The 20491-nt window shown below is 37.4% G+C and overlaps 1 protein-coding gene and 1 long non-coding RNA gene across 2 annotated transcripts in view; one reads left to right on the plus strand and one right to left on the minus strand.

The window, feature by feature from the left end:
- The first annotated feature begins 114 nt into the window (after positions 1-114).
- Positions 115-15746, plus strand: DNAJB11 (DnaJ heat shock protein family (Hsp40) member B11). Its single transcript, XM_016136253.2, has 10 exons — positions 115-394; positions 2981-3137; positions 5856-5953; positions 7643-7775; positions 10999-11141; positions 11910-11992; positions 12656-12713; positions 13804-13915; positions 14380-14539; positions 15288-15746. Exons 1-10 carry the CDS (start codon positions 327-329, stop codon positions 15350-15352), a joined length of 1077 nt encoding a protein of 358 aa, XP_015991739.1. The 5' UTR covers positions 115-326; the 3' UTR covers positions 15353-15746.
- The window catches only part of LOC107505883, a 14995-nt gene continuing 9878 nt past the window's right edge, over positions 15375-20491 (minus strand). The window contains exons 2-3 of the long non-coding RNA XR_001595801.2: positions 19344-19581; positions 15375-15880 (exon numbers count right to left, since the gene is read on the minus strand). This is a non-coding gene — a long non-coding RNA (uncharacterized LOC107505883). The remainder of the gene's footprint in view (positions 15881-19343; positions 19582-20491) is intronic.

Consider the following 20491-nt stretch of genomic DNA (forward strand, 5'->3'; position numbering starts at 1 on the left):
AGTTCCGAAGCCTAACTGGCCGCCCGCGCCGCCTCGGAGGTGAAGTGTACTGCGCTGATTGGCTGCGAGATACCGGCCGCGTGTGATGTCCCTAGCAGCGATTGGCTCTCACCTCCTGGGGGGCTTCTCTCACCGGGACTGAGGACTCCCGGGAACCGGACTGGCAGAGGAGGGGGCAAGCTAGCTGTCGCTCCGGACCAAGTAGGAGACCTTGGCGTAGGGCGGCCTCTCAGGGCCGGGTGGGCTGGCGAGCCGACGCTGCGGAGGCGGAGGTTGTGAGGAGTGTGTGGGGCAAGGGCCGGCACAGAGGCTGGCACAGAGAAACCATGGCCCCGCAAAACCTGGGCACCTTCTGCCTGTTGCTGTTGTACTTCATCGGGGCCGTGATCGCAGGGTGAGGAACGGGTACCCGCGGGGCACAGAGCTCTTGAGTCAGTCTTGGCTGGGACGAGGCTGGAGGGAAGAAGAGGGGGGCATTGCTATGGTGAGGTAGGTGGTGGGGCGGAGGGATGGGTAGTGCGGACCAAGCAAGTGGAGTGAAGAGGAGAGCAATGGGTGACGCGAATGAGAAGGGGCTTAGATCTAGAGATCCTGTAGAGCCAATTTTGGCCGGAGTGGGAGTTGCATGCTGTGCCAAAGACGTTGGAGGGGTGAGGGGAGGCGAAGCGGGGCCACAGAGATGCAGTAGAGGAAGATGCAGTGTCGAGCCTGCAACAAGCCATTGGAGAGCTGACATTAAAGTGGGTGGGTTAGTGCCAGGCTGAGTGAGGAAGTGGGAACAGGTAGGAAAGGCATGCTGGGACTGAAGAAAATAAAACTAAGGGAGCAGACCGTTTGGAGAGCCCTTGTACGTTCCAGCTTCTTGAGATATCGAACCTGAGATGTCATCATGCCTCACTGTCTCTCTCCATGGTACATTTTTGAGAACGGGAAGAGCATTTCACCAACAAGTAGCAGACTGGGATTCTAGCCTCTTCCCCACTTATGAATTATGTGACCTTGAAGGAATCACCGAAATTCACATCTGTAACATAAAGATAATGGTGTGCCTCCTTTATGAAAGGAGTAGGACCACCTGAACTCTTGAGGATCTTTTCAGTCTTTAAGATACATGATCCTATAAGTCTGGTGGCCACAGGATATGATAGACCAGGCTCATATTTTAGAATGCGGGTGGCAGGAAGGTCTTAGTTTCAAACAATTAATAGGTTGCTCTAAAAGGAGAAGTACTACCTAGCAGAGCTTTAAAATTTAAATGCTTATTATTCTCTTAAAAGCTTTTTCCCTGTGCATATATGTTTAAACTTTAATGTCATTCTTTTTTTCTTGTGAAACATCTTACATTTTTTTAAATTTAACTTCTAGGTAATGCCTTATTGTTTTTCTAGTTTGTTGTTTGTACTTTTTACACTAAAGCATGAGACCTAAGGTTTTAAACAAAATGTCAGTATAAATATTGTTAATACTATGACTTTAAAATTTAGTCTTTCATAAAAGAATCTCTTGAGAACTGTAATATCAATATTGAGTTATGCCAGCTGTCTTTTCCCATTATTTTTCTGAGCTATTACTTAACCATGTTTATATTAAGCATATTTTAAGTAAGCCATGTTCTTTATACAGTTAGCTCTTTTGTCATTAATTTTAGCAAACATTTCAGTTTATTTAGTTCTTGTCTCAAGTTTTTGTAGATTTTTTTTGGGGGGGAGGATATAGCACCTGTTTAATCCTCATGGATCCCCTTGTGGATGATAATTTTTAAAATTTATATGTTAAATGATTTTTCTACAGTGTGACTAAAAGCTTATGAAATAACATTTTAAATGTTCTGTCTTATATCACCTGGATCTTGGTACCCCAGTGTATTATCTCCACTGCATTATAAAATTACCATCACAACTACATTAGTGTGTCTGTTGTGAACAACTTTCCCATTCCCTTTGTTGACAGTGCATTTTCAGAATAACTTCTGGTGGCTAAAGTGACTCTAGAAAAAAAGAATAGATTTTTGTAAGCATGCTTATTTATTCATTTCATTCAATGAATATTTATTTGTGTCTTCTGTGGGATGAGTACAGTCCCTGCTCTGAAAGTTTATTATAGTCATATTGTATCTTCCCATAGGCCTTTCTTACAAATATTTACTTTATAATTAATTTGGTTCCAGCATAGTCCCTTGCAAGGAGATCTGTGGATCTCTACCTTATTTCCAGGTCATACCATATGCATATTTGCAGCCGCTGAGATTTATAGCTCCTGCATATGGGTTTTTGCAGCTGTCTATAATTAATACTTGACCTAGACAAACTAGTATAACTGCTAGCAATGACTACAAGATTGATGTTTTCTCTCTTTTTCAGAAAAAACAACAACAACAAAAACCCGTAACTCATACATCCAAATGGGTGTTATTCTCTCTTCATGGCTCTTCTTTGGGTTTTGGCTTAACCTCTGTGTTAACCTCTGAAGTTAATTTCATTTCATCTTTAACATTCTTATAGTACTACTGTTAGAACATTTTTGTGATGTAATTATTTTGAATAAAGAAAACCATCCTTTGAGGTTGTTATTTGACCACTGGAAACAGTCAAAAATCATTTAAAGTCAGTAATGGAAAGAAGAGAGTTAATTTGATTATATAGTTATTGGTCGAAAATAATGTGTGAACATAAAATAAAATGATTTTCTTCACTGAAGGTAGTTCTAGAAGAAGAATGACACAGATGTTTAGAGTAATTCTGTCATTGCTCAAAAAGTACATAGCCTTTCAGTGTGATTACTTCAATATATAAGACTCATTATAAATTCTGGTGTGTTCTCTTTTTAGTCATTCTTTTTTATGTGTATGTGCCACGTGTATACCTTTATTTTCCTGCCTCTGCACAGACACAAACCTAAATATAAAGGAAAAAATTTTACTTTAAATAAATGTAACAAATAACTCTTTAATAAGTATCCTCTCCCTCTCCCCTCCACCCAGGCGAGATTTCTATAAGATCTTGGGGGTACCTCGAAGTGCCTCTATAAAGGATATTAAAAAGGCCTACAGGAAACTAGCCCTGCAGCTTCATCCTGACCGGAACCCTGATGATCCACGGGCTCAGGAAAAATTTCAGGATCTGGGTGCTGCTTATGAGGTGAGTCAGGAAAAAGGATAAAGTATGGGTACAACCTATAAGAAAAGACCACATAACACAGGGAAGCACTCCCTTCCTCTGGGTCACTTCTTTTTAAAAGTAGGCAATAGAAATTATTTGATGCTATATTGTAAATTAGTGTTAGTAGATGTCATTTCCTTCCTTTTTCATGTAATATTTGTTTTATTAAGGAGAGTAATGTTGAAAAGATGAATGAAAGAAAGAGATTAAGATTGATAAGTTCGTAAGTAAATTGATCATCAATTAATCAGTTCAGGACCTGGAGCCAGAAACAGAACAAACTCTAAATGAGAATTACAAATCCACATGCCCATATGGACCACACAAATAACATGCAGGAGAGGTATAGGATAAAACATGACAGTTATTATTCTACCTCCCATGTTGGGTGTCCATAGACATTCCCAATATGAAAGGTATTTTAGTATTGGAAAAAAACGTGAAATGAAGGGATCCCAAGGCCTCCTAGATTACAGAAGGAATGAACTAAAGTAGTGATTTATACCCAGATGAAACCTAGAACTAATGGGGGTCCCCCTTTCTTCTCTTGGCACCTTCAGAGATCTTTTAGGACCAAAACTTCTAACCTGGGGCTCACAAATAAACTTGAGAGGGTTGGTGGACCCTCTTACATTATATGTAATTTTATTTCTTATTGATAATATGGATTCCATATTTTTGCACGTAGTTCCCATGAATATCCCCATTGTTTGCTAGGAACCCAGGACTCAAATATTTTCTAGGGAAGTTAGAAATTTAACATGCTCTTTAAAGAATCTACCATGTTCTTTAGTCAGAACTTAAGCAGGCTATATATAGATCATTCATGAGATTATAGTTTCTTTAACTCTAAGAACCTTTCTAAATCACAAGTTCAACTTTTCTTTATTTTTGGTATCATTTACTTGATTGCCTTCAGTTCTTAGAGAAATTAGAGTTGTAAAGTTGATGAGTCTTTTGTGAACACAAATTTGTCTTCTCTATTGAGCTGGGATCACCGCTGGTATTTTAATTAGTCTATACACTGTGGGTTGGTTGGCCAATCAATTAAGAACCTTTTTTTCTTTTAGAAATAACATAGTTTCCAAGACCATAGAATAAAATTGCATTCCTTAGAAAAGTGAGGAGGGAAGTAAATGACAATAGATCATTTTAAGTGTAACTTTGGAGGAGTTAGTACAGAAGTCTCTGATGTCCGAATAGAAATTGACTAAAAAATAGTCTTTGTTTTGAGGCTTTGAAATGGCATTTCTTATAGATCAAATGTAGGGTTCATTTGTTTGTGAAGACAAGACCAGAGAAGCAGACTTGAAAGTGAAAATATTGGAAATCCAGAATGTGAAATGAGAGTTATTGTTGTTGTTATTGTTTTTAAGTTAACTGCCCATTTCTGCTGCTTTTCCATGTAGCTACTTTTTTAGAATACTTCCTAAAATATTCCTTTCTCTCACTTGGTTTATCACAGTGGCTTCACTTCTGGACTAACCCGTTTGTCTTTGCTTTTAAGAACACTCACTTTAGTATATACTCAATTTTTAAAATTCTTCTTAATATATCTTAAATGTTAATAAATTTTGCTGTGGCTCCTTATACATCATTGAGGCCATGAGCCAAAACTGTGTCCTATTTACATATGGCAATCAGATCTTCCCTTTCTCTTGCTGAGTCAGCAAGCCCCATCTACTTCCAGCCTCTCTTTTTCTGAGCAACACAAGTATAGGTTTGCAATAACTTTCTCCTTCAGTCTATTATTTAAATAGTTTAAAAATATCAAGGAAAGAGTACATTATCTAATTTTCTAAGTTATATGTGTGCATATACTTTAGATTAAGTAGGAAACTTTTATTTTGGAAGGGAAATTTTGAAGATTATGGAAGCTTATTTTCTTTTTACATTTTTTAGTGTTATGTATGGAATGGGCCATTGAGAAAGCGTAATAGTTTCCTAAAACCATTAAAACCAAAAAGTCATTTCAAACTGTGAAATTGACCTTGAGCAACCTTCACAGAGCAGTGTCCCTTTTTATTCTCTAATTCAAACTCAGGAAGTTATGAACTTAAACATGTTTATGGCAGACAGCATTCTTCCAAAAACAGATTTCTATATACACCAAAGAATGAAAAAGGAAGTATGATAATATAGCTGTAAAGAACTTTCTGGAGGGTCTATAATTTGATTCCTTTGATTTGCCAATCTCGTTGTGTGTGCATATTGGAAGGAGTGGGTATGGTATGGACATATAGGGCTGAGCAAATTTTAAAGCTGTCCTAATTTACTGTTTCTGGCACTAATGACAATCTATCATAGTAGTATCCTACTTTATAGTTTAGAGAGGTAATATAGCATAGTGATTAACAGTATAAGCAGTGGAGTCAAACTGCACAGAAGGTAAACCTGAGGAATTCGTCTCACCTCTTTCTTGTTACTGCCCTCACTTTCATAGCCACATCGTTAAGCTCAGATATGATTTTTATGTTACTAGGTGAGTTTGGATACGTTTAAAAACATGAATTGAGCATTCGGAAGTTACAAAATGGACAATGCATTAAAGAATTTAGTCTGCTAAAGGAAATATAATGAGGACTAAATTCCACTAAAATTTTAGACACAGCATCAGAATTAAAAAAAAAAAATGAATGCACTACATCTGAATGTTACAAACTCATGATCTTTTCTTCCATTGGTTTTTGTCCCCAGGTTCTGTCAGATAGTGAGAAGCGGAAACAATATGATGCTTATGGTGAAGAGGGATTAAAAGATGGTCATCAGAGCTCCCATGGAGACATTTTTTCACAGTATGTAATTTCTCCATCTCAAAGTGTCAGTGCCTAAGAATGGATCACTTAATGATTATTAAAGAATTATCCTTTCTCCCTTTTTCAGAAGCTTTTGATGAAGAGTGCCATTCACCTGATTCTTGTCCAAAAGCAATCATCATCCTCCTTTTGGGAATATACTCTTCTATTTTCACAGAGCTTTAGAAAAGACAGCACTAAAAGTATCGTCCATCTGGTCCACAGTATTGGGGCCTGGGGGATGTACTTTGGGAACCTTGTCTCCTCACTGTCTTAGAACCTGCAAACCATTTAATGAGCAAAGTTATTCCTGTAAGCAGAGAGAGAGAAATTCCTCCTCCCATGCCCAAAGCTGCCTCTCTTTCATTTTATCAACTAGAGAGATGATTATGATAACCAGCACTGGGAAGGGTTTGGGGGAAGGAATTAGAGTAGAAGCTCTTTATCTCCTGCAGTATATGGCTTTCTGGGAGTGCTGACTGGATGAAATATAAACACCCTTCCTTCTCACTCTTTGAATCCTTCTTGTGGAGCATTCGAAGTTCCATATGCTCTGATGCCATATACTAGGAGATCTTAATGTAGGGCTTTAAGTGTTATAACAAAAAGATGTTTGGATATGCATTTCTTTGGGGAGAGGGTTTATTGCTTTCTTTAGATTCTCAAAGGATTTTGTAACCTTCTCCAAAAGTAAGAATCACTGTTGCATACATTAATATTTGGGGGTGACAGTAGATTTTCAAGACTTGCAAAGACATGTGACTAACATGATTAGGAAATCCTTCTTTCCCCCAGGGTTGATTTCAGTTCGTCTGCTAGGAAGTTATCTTGTTCTCCTTGCCTGTTAGAAATGATACCTGGGAACGTCAGAAACAGAAAGAGCTTTGTTTATACCCTTTCCCTCAACTCTTCCCTTTCTACTTTTATTTAAGATTCAGGGAATCCATTTACCAAGACTGATTGGCAGGGGAAAGTTAAATAGTTGTCATCATCACTGTGGTAAAATCTGAGACTTCTTAGTAACACCAGTAACTAACATTAAGATCAGAACACTTGTACAGTTTAATGTCACTGTTCGTATTAATCTCAAAGTGATGCTTCTGTTACTCACAAAAATTAATTTTGGTCTTACAGAGACTAGAACTTCTTTTCCTTAAGGTCTAGAATTTTACTAAGGCTGATGCTTTTTTAACTTTATTTAATTATGTATTCAAGATTTTTGTACAGAGCAGTAGCTTTCACTAAAGTTAGTTTCTAAAAAGCATATAAACTTAATACTGCAAATGTTCAAAATTACCATTGGGTTCAGTATTACATGGTCTATATATATTATACGCTTTCTCAATAAGTCCATTATATTCTGTTACTCCTCAGTATTAAAACATTATTTCATTGCTTAAACCCAATTCACTGAATGAATTTACTGAATTCATTGGTATACTATATATATGCACTGTACTACATTTCTGGACAACACTGTATTACAAAGTAAATTTTTTTTGTGGTGGGGGCAATATAGTTGATATTGTATAAATTAAAAATTGTGTGTGATATGTGACTCCAGTGTGTTAAAAATGTCTTTTAGGTTTACACAATACATTGTAAGACACAATGTTTTATGAATGTAAAGAAAACTAATTTAAGGCATGAACTCTGATTTTTTTCCTGATATTTTACATTTATCTACAGCTTCTTTGGAGATTTTGGTTTCATGTTTGGAGGAACCCCTCGTCAGCAAGACAGAAATATTCCAAGAGGAAGTGATATTATTGTAGATCTAGAAGTTACTTTGGAAGAAGTATATGCGGGAAATTTTGTGGAAGTAAGTTCTAACAATAACAGCTGTTCATATTGACTGCCAGAAGTAGTGCTTTTGACTAAAAACAAGATGTTTCTAGGTACCTTCTCTGTCTTTTAGGGTGTGGGGAGAGTGACCACATGTGTAGAATTGAATTAATCATAATCCTTGGTTCATGAGACACTGTTGTTTCAAGAACTCATCACCTAGCCCAAGAACTAAATAAAACAATACCACCACTTATATCTGCCTACATGCAGCTTCCCTGTTCTGGTCCCCTGCCTCCTTTCAGAGGTAGCTACTGTCTTGAATTTTGTCTTTATTATTCCCTTGCCATTCTTGCTTGTTTTATCACATATGTATGAATACCTGAATAATATATTGGTTTTTTTTTTTTTTTTTTGTCATTTTTGACTTTGTAAAAATGGTGTCACATAGTGCATTACCTTCTGAGACTGGCTTTTTTCATTCATGTTATGTTACCCAGATTCATCCATGTTGATGCTTATAGCTATAATTCTGCTGAATAGAATTTCACTGTGACCACAATGTATAAATAGACAGATAGGTTACAACCAGTTTTTTTTAAATTCCAAATAGTGCTTTTATGAACATTCTTGTATATATATCCAGGTACAATGAGCAGACATTTCTCTTGGGTAAATATATGTAAGAGTGGAATTGCTGGGTAATATGACCCAGTATTCATTTGTACAGTATAATACTGTGTTGTTTTTTCAATTGATTGGTACCAGTACTTCCACCAGCAGTTTATAAAAGATCTTACAGATCTGCCCACTTCTCCAATACTTTGAATTATTAGACTTCTCAATTTTTACTCATTAAATGGTTATAAAATGTTATTATGGCCTTAATTTGCATTTTTGATTAATAATTAGGATAAGTATTTCATATCTTTATTGGCCATATTCGTTTCATCTCATAAAATGCCCTTTTAGTCTTTTGCCCTTATCGATGTCTAAGAAAAGTTTATTTGTACTACTAATGCTTTGCTGACTATATGTGATACAAGTATATTCTTTTAGTTTATAACTTGTCTTTTCATTATATTGAATATTTAAATGAACAGAAATAATTGATTTTAATGTGGTCAGATTTATCAGTGTTTTCTTTTTTTCTTTCTTTTTACTTCTTTATCCTTTCCTACTTCTAGGAGAGTGCCTCATGGTCTTCTAGCTCACTGTTTCAATCTTCAGTTATATCTATTCTAATAATACCCATCAGCTGTGTTTTTATTTCAACCCATTTTTGTACATAATATTTCTACTTGATTCTTACATTAATTCTTACTCTATTTCATTTTGCTAATGTCTTCTCTTACTTTCTTAAGTATACCATGCTTATTTTAATTTCTTAGATTGTCTTTTCCAGTACAATTTGTTTAAAATACATTTGGTAGCCAGTATTTTGTCTTGGGGGCGGGGGGTGGATCATTGGAGTTTTCCTACCTCTAGCTGTTTTGGCCTTTGAGCTCATGTCCTCCTCCCTTCCTCACCATTGGCGCCTCTCTTTCCATTGTAGAGTGTATTAGGGCAAGCCCTTACCTAGTGGTTTAACTGTATTTTATTTGTTTTCATGCAATGTTTGTGTTTTTGTTTTGTGTCTGGTGTTTGTTGTTTTCTGGGGAGAGGGGTGAGACAGTCTTGTCCAGAACCTCAACTGCTTTTTTCCAGATCCTCTCACTGCCCCTGATAGCTACTGTTGCCCCAATACACATACCAGTTCAATACAGCCTTCTGTGTCAGGAGTTTTCTCACAGGTGTTGTTACCATTATTGTTTCCTAGTTTTTCCAGGATTTTGGAAGAGATAGCTGGTCGCCTGTGCATATGTGCCATCTTGACAAGAAGCACTTTCTTCTTAATTGTGGCTCTGAATAGTTGGAAGAGAAGGACTAGACTTACGGAAGATGCAACTGGCTTGTAATAGTGTTGTTCAGTCTGAAGAATGAGAGTAAAGGGCATTCAAAATATGTAGGCCATCTCTCCTTCAGATGCAGGATAGGTTGTTCAAGTGGTAGAGAAGAGGTGAGCGTAATTAACTCCCATGTTCCCTACCAGACTTCTTGTTTGAAGTTCTGGCTAATGCACAGTGCATATCACTTTTTGCGGTTAGTGTGTTTCTAAAGAAATTCTTTTTCAGTCTAATTATTGTAAAGAATGTAAGTGATCTTGCTATTTAAATGACCCAATAGTAAATTCTTTTTTAAGAAAAAATTATCTTGAGAGAACATAGTAGTTAAAAGCATGGACTTTGGAGCTAAACTCCCTGGTTTTGAATCCTAACTCTGCCATATGTTACTTATGTGACCTTAATCGTGTTACTGAATCTTTCTGTGCTTTCATTACTTCCTCTAAAATGGAGGTAATAACAGTATCTACCTCATAAGGTCGTTGTGAGGATTAAATGAGTTCATTTATGTAAAAGTGATTAGAGAATTACTTGGCACATAGTAAGTGTTATAAGCATTTGCTGTTATTGTTATTTATTCTGTTAACCTGGGCTTTCATGTTGGTAGGCTTTCGGGGATTTTTCTCCAAGCATTTGTTTCATGCTGCTGCGTAAGCACATGGTTTGTGATTAGGTGTTTAACTAATTAAACAGGTAAAAACAAGAGTGCATTTCTCTATGTAAATTAGTTTCCACATACTTGGAGGGATCAGAATGTTTGATTGCAATCAACTACAAAGAAATGATCATTGTGCCTCTTCTACTTATTAAAGTTTCTGAATTGAGACAGCACTGGAAACAGTCCTAGACTGAATTGTCTGAAACAGGGAAGTGTTTTCATTAGGTTAATTATAACTCATCCTCTGGTGGTAGCCACAAACCAGCTTTTGAAGGCTGTAGTTCTTCAGGGGTTATGGTTTGCACAGCTCAGATTTCTAAAAGACAATAATGCTGTGAACTACTTTAACTCAGTATTGAACTGAGGCTTAGAAATGCTAATATCATACACAGTATTTTTCAGTTCTCTTCTTTCTTACTCCCCTCTCTCTTCTCCAACTTTAGAACTGGAGTCATATAATTATCTCTATGTTTCATTTTTGCATTGGGGCTGCTCTGTAACTCGTCAAAGACTTACATTAGCCTTAGGGCCCCTGAGCGATAGCTTGCCAGGGAAAGGGGAGTCCCAGCCTTGGCACATGTGCAGAGCCCTGATCACTTGAAAAAACCAAAGGCTGTTTTGTGTGAGTGGGAAGCTGATATTGTTTATGCACTTCTTAGGTAGTTAGGAACAAACCTGTTGCAAGGCAGGCTCCTGGAAAACGAAAATGCAACTGTCGGCAAGAGATGCGGACCACCCAGCTGGGCCCAGGGCGCTTCCAGATGACCCAGGAGGTGGTCTGCGATGAGTGTCCTAATGTCAAGTACGTGAAAGCACTATCTTTGTTTTACCAAGAGACACTTTAATCATCTCATTTTCTAATAAAATGCTAACAATCCTTTCCCAGATTTTTTTCCTTCCTTCCCCTCACTCCTCTCTCTGTCATGTTCTACCATAGGATAGAGCAAAGGTACATATTAATATATTTACAATGGCATTCTACTAAATATCTCCCTTTATGTTTCTGAACCAATAAGCAATGCCCTTTATCTCTGAATATACTTAACAAATGTTGATGTTTCGATTTTTCTACTTGGAATATAAGAGCAATCTTATATGTCCAGTTGACATTTCAAATTAGAGAAGTACCATTTACTGATTATGTTAAAAACACAACTATTTAATTGAAACTTAAATTATATATATCGAAACCAAGTTAGTATTTGTGGGATCAGGAAAAAAATCAGATAGAATGAACTCTCCTGCTAGATTCCTGATAAACAAGACACTGTCTTTCCAGGCGCAAATGTGTATAAATTTGAGTTTTCTCTATTATGGATCACGCACTTCAAAGTAATCCGTCTACTGCAGGCTTTTTTGGAGGTCGCAATTAAATGATTATGTAATATTTATAGTAGCTTTGTTCTGGTTTTTGGCATGTAGATGTAAGTAAATACCACATGGCTTTGTCAACTAAAGATACAGGATAGTCTTCCAAGAAAAAGCTCTGATAGAATAGGTAAAACTTTAATTATCTGCATCTGGGGTTTGCTTTGTAGTCTTAGTTTTTTCATTTTCAATTCTGTCTCAGACTAGTGAATGAAGAACGAACACTGGAGGTAGAAATAGAGCCTGGGGTGAGAGACGGCATGGAGTACCCCTTTATTGGAGAAGGTGAGAAATTGATATTGATATTTTATTGTTATAACTTTCCGCTCTCTGCTTGCTTGTGAATACCTCCCACCCCCACTTATGGCCACATAGTAAATGCACATGTCATTTCTGACTATCTTCAGTCAGTTATGCGATACAGAAAATCTGGTATGACCATCAGAGTTGATCACCTTAAGCACTAGCGTTACTGTTTATCTTTTGGATATCGTGGCAAAAATTACTGTCAAGTGACCAAAGTTATATCAAAATTTAGCGCGTTAAGACCTTAATGGATTAATTTTAACTCAGCAATGAAAGAAGGTATGTACTTCTAATTTGCATTAATTAGGATGTTCTCAGATCTCACCTTTGGGGTTAAATTTAAAATCTAAAAGATTTTCACCATGAAGACCTAAAAGAAAAGAAGCTTTAAGACTTCAGGTTCAGGAAATCAACAAATCATTTTTTTTTTAGAAAATAGGTCAAGTTATTTATTGCTGTGCCTGAGGCACAAGTGACCTTCACTAATAATGAGACACTTGATATAACCAGGTAGAGACAATGCTCTCATAGATAGACTTGATAGCACCTTAGGTAATGGCTTTAAAATACTCCCAACTGCCAAATAGATTTCCAGTGTTCGACTTGTATGGTTCACAGTCTGTTGTAATCTGTTCTGACTAGGTGAACCTCATGTGGATGGAGAACCAGGAGACTTACGGTTCCGAATCAAAGTTGTCAAGTAAGTAATCTAATTTTAGAGGACTTCTCTTTAGCCCCTGCTTTTCTGTGAGTCAGATGATAGAAATATGGGTAACCACCAGGGCACTCACAGACCTTTCCTTCTGTGTCATGCCTAAATGATTATTTGTAACTCTATAATACTGAAAATTTGGGGTTGGGGCCTAAGATTGAGCCCTGTTGTTTATTTGCTCAGGACTTACAAATCCAAAAGATGTTGGCAGGAAAGAATTGATAAGTGAGTTGTAAGTGAGAGGCAAACAATAATGGGAAATCAAGAAGACCTGATATTTTAACAGAAAATGTGGCTCCATACAAGAATGAGAGCTCTCTCCATAAAAAGGGCCCAGTATTACGTAATATGCAGCTTCTGTGCAGAGAGAGCTCTTATCTTGTTGGCTTCTCTTCACCATGAAGTGCTGCTCAGACAAGAATTTTGGGACTCAGTCTTATTTATTTCTCTCTTGTTACCACTTTGGAAACCAGTGGTACCCCTGCTTCTAAGAATTCTTCGAGACAAGGTTCCCACCTAAACATGGAGAAATGGGCCCCCACCACTTAGGACTTTTCCCTCATAACACTCTTTAATCTCAGTAATCATTTCCCCAGCTTTCCTTACCTACCTTGTCTTTCTCATTGCTTCCCAGAGAAACTGGAATATGTACTCTTCCTTGAGTAAACCTGGTACTTTCTCAAGTCCTTGTCTTTGCCAGAATTCCCTTTCTCCCTATCCCCATCCCCGCCTGTGTCTACCTTATCTACATCTCTAGAGCTGACCTGGCCTGCTCAGCTCAGCTCTGGAAACCTTTCCAGACCCATTCCTGTCTTTCTCTCTTTTCCATAATCTAGCACTTATAGTTTTATATTTACATCTTTGGCTTCTGCTGATTGTACGTTCCTTAATAGTAGAGTTTAATAAATCTTACATACCTGTGTAGTCTTGATCAGTACTACACATAAAGGAGTGGTCTAATAAATACTTATTGTTTAAAAAAATGATATTCATCCTTTTCCAAGGTATTCTAAAAACTTTTTGAATTCTTTTCACAGGAAGGTGGAAGTTAATGATTTTTGCCTTGATCTGATTTTAGGCACCCAATATTTGAAAGGAGAGGAGATGATTTATACACAAACGTGACAATCTCACTGGTTGAGTCTCTGGTGGGCTTCGATATGGATATCACTCACTTGGATGGTCACAAGGTAAACAAACCAATTTTCCTGCTTCCTCTTCTCTTAAAGCTTTCACGTGGGTGGCCGTAAGATTATTTCAGCCCCTTCAATCATTTAGAGCCATGGGGACTCCTTTCTCAGTCTTTGTTCTGCTTCCTCTCCTCATTCTGCTGTTGAACGTCTGCTAGTAACTGAGTCACAGATGTTTCCGCTACTCAAGAGCTGATTGCGCGCAGCCCCTGGCGGCCTTGCCCTTACAGTCTCCATTGGCAGAGCCTTACTGTTTTGCTTATTTGTGTGTTTGGTTTTCCTTTTTCTTTTAAAGGCCTTCTCTTTCTTTGACTTGTAGTATCCTAATGAGTTCCCCTCACCCCTTTATCCTTGCTGCTCCTCTGAGCTGTCACATGAGCTTTGGGCACTAGAGTTCACTAGAAGCCGGTATCGTACTTCAGGAGTACCAGTCCTGCTCCAGTCCATTTTCTTTGGCTTTTCAGGTACATATTTCCCGGGATAAGATCACAAGACCGGGAGCCAAGCTATGGAAGAAAGGGGAAGGGCTCCCGAACTTCGACAACAACAACATCAAAGGCTCTTTGATCATCACTTTTGATGTGGATTTTCCAAAAGAACAGTTAACAGAGGAAGCAAGAGAAGGTGAGGGGTATAATGCGTGTGAAAGAGAGAGATAGATTGTGTGTGTGTATGTGTGTGTTGTATGTGAGTGTGAGAACAGGTAGTTAAAGAGGACAAACAATAAAAACAAACCCTCCAGTGACTTCAGACATCAGTGAACATTAGTGAACACAGACTGGGAATAAACTTACCTTTCTGTAAAGGCAATACTGAAAATCCTTCTGTTGTTGTGTTACAAAAGGCTGTATAAGCTGGGCTTTGAAACCTAGGGAGAGAGGTTGTGTGGGTGTGTGGATGTGAAACAGAGTCACTTAAATGAGCTGGACCAAACTATAAAAGGAGAGATGGGGTACATTGGAAGAATCAGAGTCTTCGGGGTAATGTCTGCAATGACTGGTTGAGAAGAGGGCCTAATTGGTGGGTCCTAAATAAAAAGAAGGTGAAAGAGGTCAAACTTAAAAGAGGACAAAGACCAAGTAATGGAAGACAGTGAAGTACTTGCATTCCATTTCAGTTGCCTCTTCTCATAGGCTTTTATGGGATGTGTACGGTGTGTGTGCCTGAGAGACAGAAAAACAAAGGATCATCTTGGATGTACATGCGCATGTGTGGGGGTATTCACATGCAATGAACATGTGGACATTGGTGGTTATTTAATTCAAATCTGTGGTTGTTATAAAACTTTTTGTGAGCCTCCCATGAAACATGCTATTTAAACTCTAGGGAAGTCACATTGTTTAATGGAGTCATTTGTTCATTCTTTCCTCAGGTATCAAACAGCTATTGAAACAGGGATCAGTGCAGAAGGTATACAATGGACTGCAAGGATATTAAGAGTGAATAAAATTGGACTTTGTTTAAAATAAGTGAATCAGCGATATTTATTATCTTCAGGGGTTTTTTTGGTGTGTGTTTTGTTTTTATTTCCAAATGCAAGTTTGGCTTAGTTTTTTTCTTCTAATGATCGTCATGAAATGAATAAGAGGGCTTAAGAATTTGTCCATTTTGTTCAGAAAAGAATGACCAGCAAAAGGTTTAATAATACCTCTCCCTTTGGGGATTTAATGTCTGGTGCTGCCGCCTGAGTTTCAAGAACTAAAGCTGCAAGAGGACTCCAGGAGCAAAGGAAACACAATAGAAAGGGTTGGAGTTAATTGGTAGCTCTGTCATTCAAATGCCAATTGGAGAAGTCTGTTTTTAAATATATTTTGTTGTTATTTTTTCTTGACTCCTGTTTCTTGTTGGTTTAGCTATACTTCTGTCTTTTCCATCTCCATTTTGGTCATTTTCCCTTTGCCAGTTTCCCTCCTTGGTTCTCGTGAGATGGGTTGTTTACCCATCAAGCAAGATAGATGTACAGACCTGCAAAAGAGTAATAAAGATCCCCATGCCAATCTTCTAGAAAGGAGCTTGAAGAAACTGAATAGAGATTGAGGTAGATGAATCAAGGTTACACAAAGATCTAGTTGTCCTTGATAAAGTATATTTCCTCATTTAATTTGAGAATAATAAAATCTGACATGGAAACTTTACTGTTTAGAAGGCACTTTCATATATCTGATCTCAGTTTTTTTAATAATAAAACAACATTCGGTTTGCATTAGGAACCAGGATTTCCACCGGCTCTGGAAAAATAATATAAAGTAGATCTGCAAATTACATCTGCCTCTCCCAGCAGCACCTAATTCAGATGGTACATGACTTGAGTTATATTTGACTTTTCAACCTCCTTCACTTTTCTACATTATACAGTCACATCACACTTTCCTTTTTTATACCTTTGGACTTCTTGCCTCAGCTAACGAGTGTTTCAATGCTGCTGAACAATTTCTATTGCAATGTTTGTGGAGCTGCCTTCCAGCTATCAAAATAGTTCCAGCAGCACTTCCACCTTTGGTTATGCAGCTGCTGATGTTACTACTTGCCATTTCATTGCATTTTTTCATTTTGCAAAAATGAGCAGAAAAGGAGAAAAATGGAAATTTTATCAATTTAGAACAGTTAATAACAAGATAAAAAGCAGCACACCTTTAACCTCAATCAGACACTTTTGGACTTGAGTAGTTCCAGCCTGTGTTCACTTGTGAAGGAAAAGAAAATTAAAAGGCTTATTTGAAATGCTGAAAAATGAAATGAAATCAAATGAAACCACATAAATACATATGTCAGTTTAGTGGACTTTGTACATTCAACATTCATTATGTACTGAGTTGCCCTAGTGGAGCATTTCGTAGAAATAATCATTTCCCTTACATATCTTAGCCCAGGAGAGCTTTTGATCATTATTTGCACTTGTTAATCCCTTCCTCCAAGAGTCAGTCTCACACTAAGCTAGAGTTACTAGTCTGCTAAAAAGACCCCATAGAGATAATGCTCTTGCTGCAAATAATGTTATTTAGGCTTCGTCATTTCTATTTATCCATGGTCCAGACTACCATGATTTAATGAGTTGAAAAGAGTATTCTTTTATCATTTGACTCTGTGAGCTCCAGTTTACTCTAAGTGCTTTCTCAGAAGCACACTGTAATATAGAAAGATTTATATCAAAGTCACATATTTGCTTGTAATAAAAAGCAACAACAACAATAAAAAAAAAACACGCAAAAAAACAGTAACAGGGTGGTGTCAGGGATGGAGATAATGAGAAGAAAGGTCAGAAAACCAGGCTCTAAAGCCCCAACTTTTTACTGTGTGGTACAACTGCCTCCCCAGAAGTTAGTACTGTCCAAAAATGGAGTGGTAGTCCCTGAGGCAGCAAGCTCCCTACGAAGTGGTCTACAGACATCTGTCTGTCCAGGAATGCTGCAGCAGGGGTTCCTAGGCTCAGGAGGATGTGGTAGTCAATATGAATGTTCCCTTCAAGCTAGAAGCCTCTATTACAGAGTTTTCAAGCGAAGGACTGTAAAAACTTGTCCTACTAAGTAAAATATGCTTACTATGGGCCAGTTTCTGTTCAAGTGCTTTATATGGATGAGTTCATCTCTATGGAACAGGGACTGTTACCTTGAAATTATAGATGAGAAAATTGAGTTATATCTCAGCTTACAAGTGGTAGGACCAGCATTGAAACCCAAGCAGTCTGCTCCAGAGAATGTATTCTCAATTGCCATGTATTCAGGAATTCTACTCAGAGAAAATAACTACTATGGAAGAAGGATTCTAGGTAGCGATAGTGTGTGAACAGATAATAGTGTCTTTAGTCCTGCAAGGAAAAATGTCATTCCAGCAAGATATGTGATGAAGTACAAAAGATGTTGGCCTGAGATCAGACTCCAACTCTGTGACACTGGCGAGCCAGTTAACCTCTCCAAACCTCGGTTTTCTCATCTGCAAAAAGGGAATAATGAAGGGTGCTATATATTTTATGTGAGTTTTTGTGCATTTCTAACAACTATTTTGTTATATATACTTATGATTATTTGCTGGTCCTCAGCTGCATTCACTATTGGTTAGGTTTCCAGATTTCTAAAGCCTCCATGGGTGTTGGTGTTCAGAAATCACTGTTTTCGAAAAAGGAAACAGATATGGGAACTTAAATCCAATTTAAAAAGTTGCACTGGTTGTAATTAGAAAAAAAAAATAAAAAGCTGCTACTAGCTCTAGTAACGACATCTACCCTGAACAAAAAAAAAGGCATATTTAAGGAGATATGCAGAGAAGAAAGCAGTTGGGTAAATATTTACTTTGAAAAAAAAAGTGTTTCAGTCACTGAAATTGTACAAGAACCTATGAGTAAGGATTAAGGATTAAATACAGGTCACAAGCAATGGGCACCAATACACTTTCCACAGTGATTATATGTCAAAGAACCCAGACCCTTTCTCTTTTCACTAAAAACAAAACAAAAAACAAACAAACAAAAACTTATGAGTGGTATAATTTTAGGCATATTTTCTCTATTAATGCAGCCAACCTGAGAATGACATAATTGGAGGGCATCCTGGTCACAGAACTGAGTGTCAATAAAATCCCTCCGAAGCTGCATTATCTAATACATGGCCATATGTGGCTCCTGAGCCCTTAAAATGTGTGGCTATTGTGAATTGAGAAGTGCTATAAGTATAAAATACACTCTAGATTTTGGAGACTTAGTAAAAAAAAAAAAAAAAAGTAAATTATTTCAAAAATAATTTTACATATTGATTATGTGTTGAAATGATAGTCCTGTGAATATATTGGGTAAAATAAATTTAAAAATACATTATTAAAACTCACCTGATGCTTTTCTGTTCTTTTTACTTTAAAACAATGTGGCTATTAGAAAATTTTAAATTACAAGTGTAGCGCACATTCTACTTCTACTGATAGCACTTCTGCCAAGTCGACATGGAAGAAGTTGACTAGGACTTTGGAATAAAAGGCCTTGTATTCATTCCTATTCAACTACCTCTCATTCAAGTCAGTCTAATGGTCCAGACAGGTAAGATGTTTTGGGATCCCTCTCACCCAATATTTTGTGCCCCTCCACTTGATGTTATCTTTCCTTTGTATTGGCCGAGACATCAAAATTTTCATCCAACGGGTGAATAAAAGTGCTAGCCAAAGAGTTGAAGGCCAACTCTTATATTTTTCCATGAAATCTCTCCAGGTTGGCATTCATCAAACATCAGGGTAAAGTCATATCAACCTCCATGAAAATAACTAATTTTGCATCCAGCCATATTTCTTTATTGTGTACAAAAATCCACTTATACAACAGCCTGTTAGGAAATGACGTGTGTCAACAACTAAATCTTACTGAGCTCGTTTTGGGTCCCAGGGATCAGCACTGTCATATCTAGGTGCTTACAAGTGATGCCAAATGTGGCTGTCATGCTCTTCTTACCTTTTAGAAAAATAGCCCATCTCCAGTCTTTCAGACTCTCATTCCTCCATAGTGCTTCGAAATCATAACATGTTTAGCAGCCTTCTGTATATTCACCAGTACGTTGAGATTTCTTCCAGTCCAGAAGACATGATTTCCTTTGAAGTGCTGAAGTGTTTCTTACCATCACCTCTTCCCTCTTGGGCTCCCATTTCCACTTATTGATGTATGTTCTACTCTTCGTATTTCAAACATCATTCTTTTGAAAGAACGAAGAAGCAAAAGGGAGGTTTTATACGCCATGCTGGATAAAATATATAGGCTCTAGAATCAAACTGTTTAGAATCAAATTCCAATTCTACCACTTACTAGCATCTCAATTTCTCCAACTGTAAAATGGTAACAATAATAGTATCTGTTTCATAGCATCCTTGAATGATCGAACAGTTACAACCAGAATGCCTGGCTTGGGGACAGACAGGCAAAAAGAGCAAATTAATATCTCTATATTGCTTACCCAAGATTTGGGAGGTCTATGATTTTTTTCCTGTTCATTTTCTCCCCTCTGCAATGCATGATGTGTCTCCAGGTGGCACTAAATGATACCGTGCTAGCTGTAAAATTAGCCTGGGGGCTAAAGATTTTTAAAGTCATTTTCTGGTAATTTTCAGTAAAACTCAAGCTATTAAGTAAGACAATAATGATTGTTATCAATGCAAACTCAAATAAATAATGCACCTTGACTGTGTCTGCCCTCCTCTCTTAGCCTCATTTAATTCTAATGTAGAGAAGGTAGATTCCACATGGGATGGATTTTGATTTAGAATTCAATTATAAATACACATATACATATGTGCATACATACTCCTGAGAAATAATAACAGTTGTAGAAACTGTTGTGAGGAGCCAGGATAAATTATTGGGAATGATTCAGGTAATTAAAGCCTCTGCCTCTTGTTACATGTCACTAACCTGTGAGAACGACAAATGTCATAAGATTTTCAGCAACACATTTGATTATTTATCTCATGATATCCTTTGGGACAAAATAGAAACAAGTAGTTGGATTCAACTCACTAATTATGATTGAGCATGCTGTTAATTAATGGATCAATGTCAACCTGAATGGGGGTAGTCTCTGCTGGCAAAAAACAGAGCTCTGTTCTCAG

Source organism: Rousettus aegyptiacus, unplaced genomic scaffold (assembly GCF_014176215.1).
Source record: "Rousettus aegyptiacus isolate mRouAeg1 unplaced genomic scaffold, mRouAeg1.p scaffold_m13_p_4, whole genome shotgun sequence".
Taxonomy (NCBI): domain Eukaryota; kingdom Metazoa; phylum Chordata; class Mammalia; order Chiroptera; family Pteropodidae; genus Rousettus; species Rousettus aegyptiacus.

What these genes read in the sequence shown, in the direction of transcription:
- DNAJB11 (XM_016136253.2), top strand. Translation starts at nt 327, where the DNA reads ATGGCCCCGCAAAACCTGGGCACCTTCTGCCTGTTGCTGTTGTACTTC. An exon ending in ATCGGGGCCGTGATCGCAGG is followed by an intron (nt 395 to 2,980) that starts GTGAGGAACGGG and finishes CCCTCCACCCAG; the next exon opens with GCGAGATTTCTATAAGATCT. An exon ending in CTCACTTGGATGGTCACAAG is followed by an intron (nt 13,916 to 14,379) that starts GTAAACAAACCA and finishes TTGGCTTTTCAG; the next exon opens with GTACATATTTCCCGGGATAA.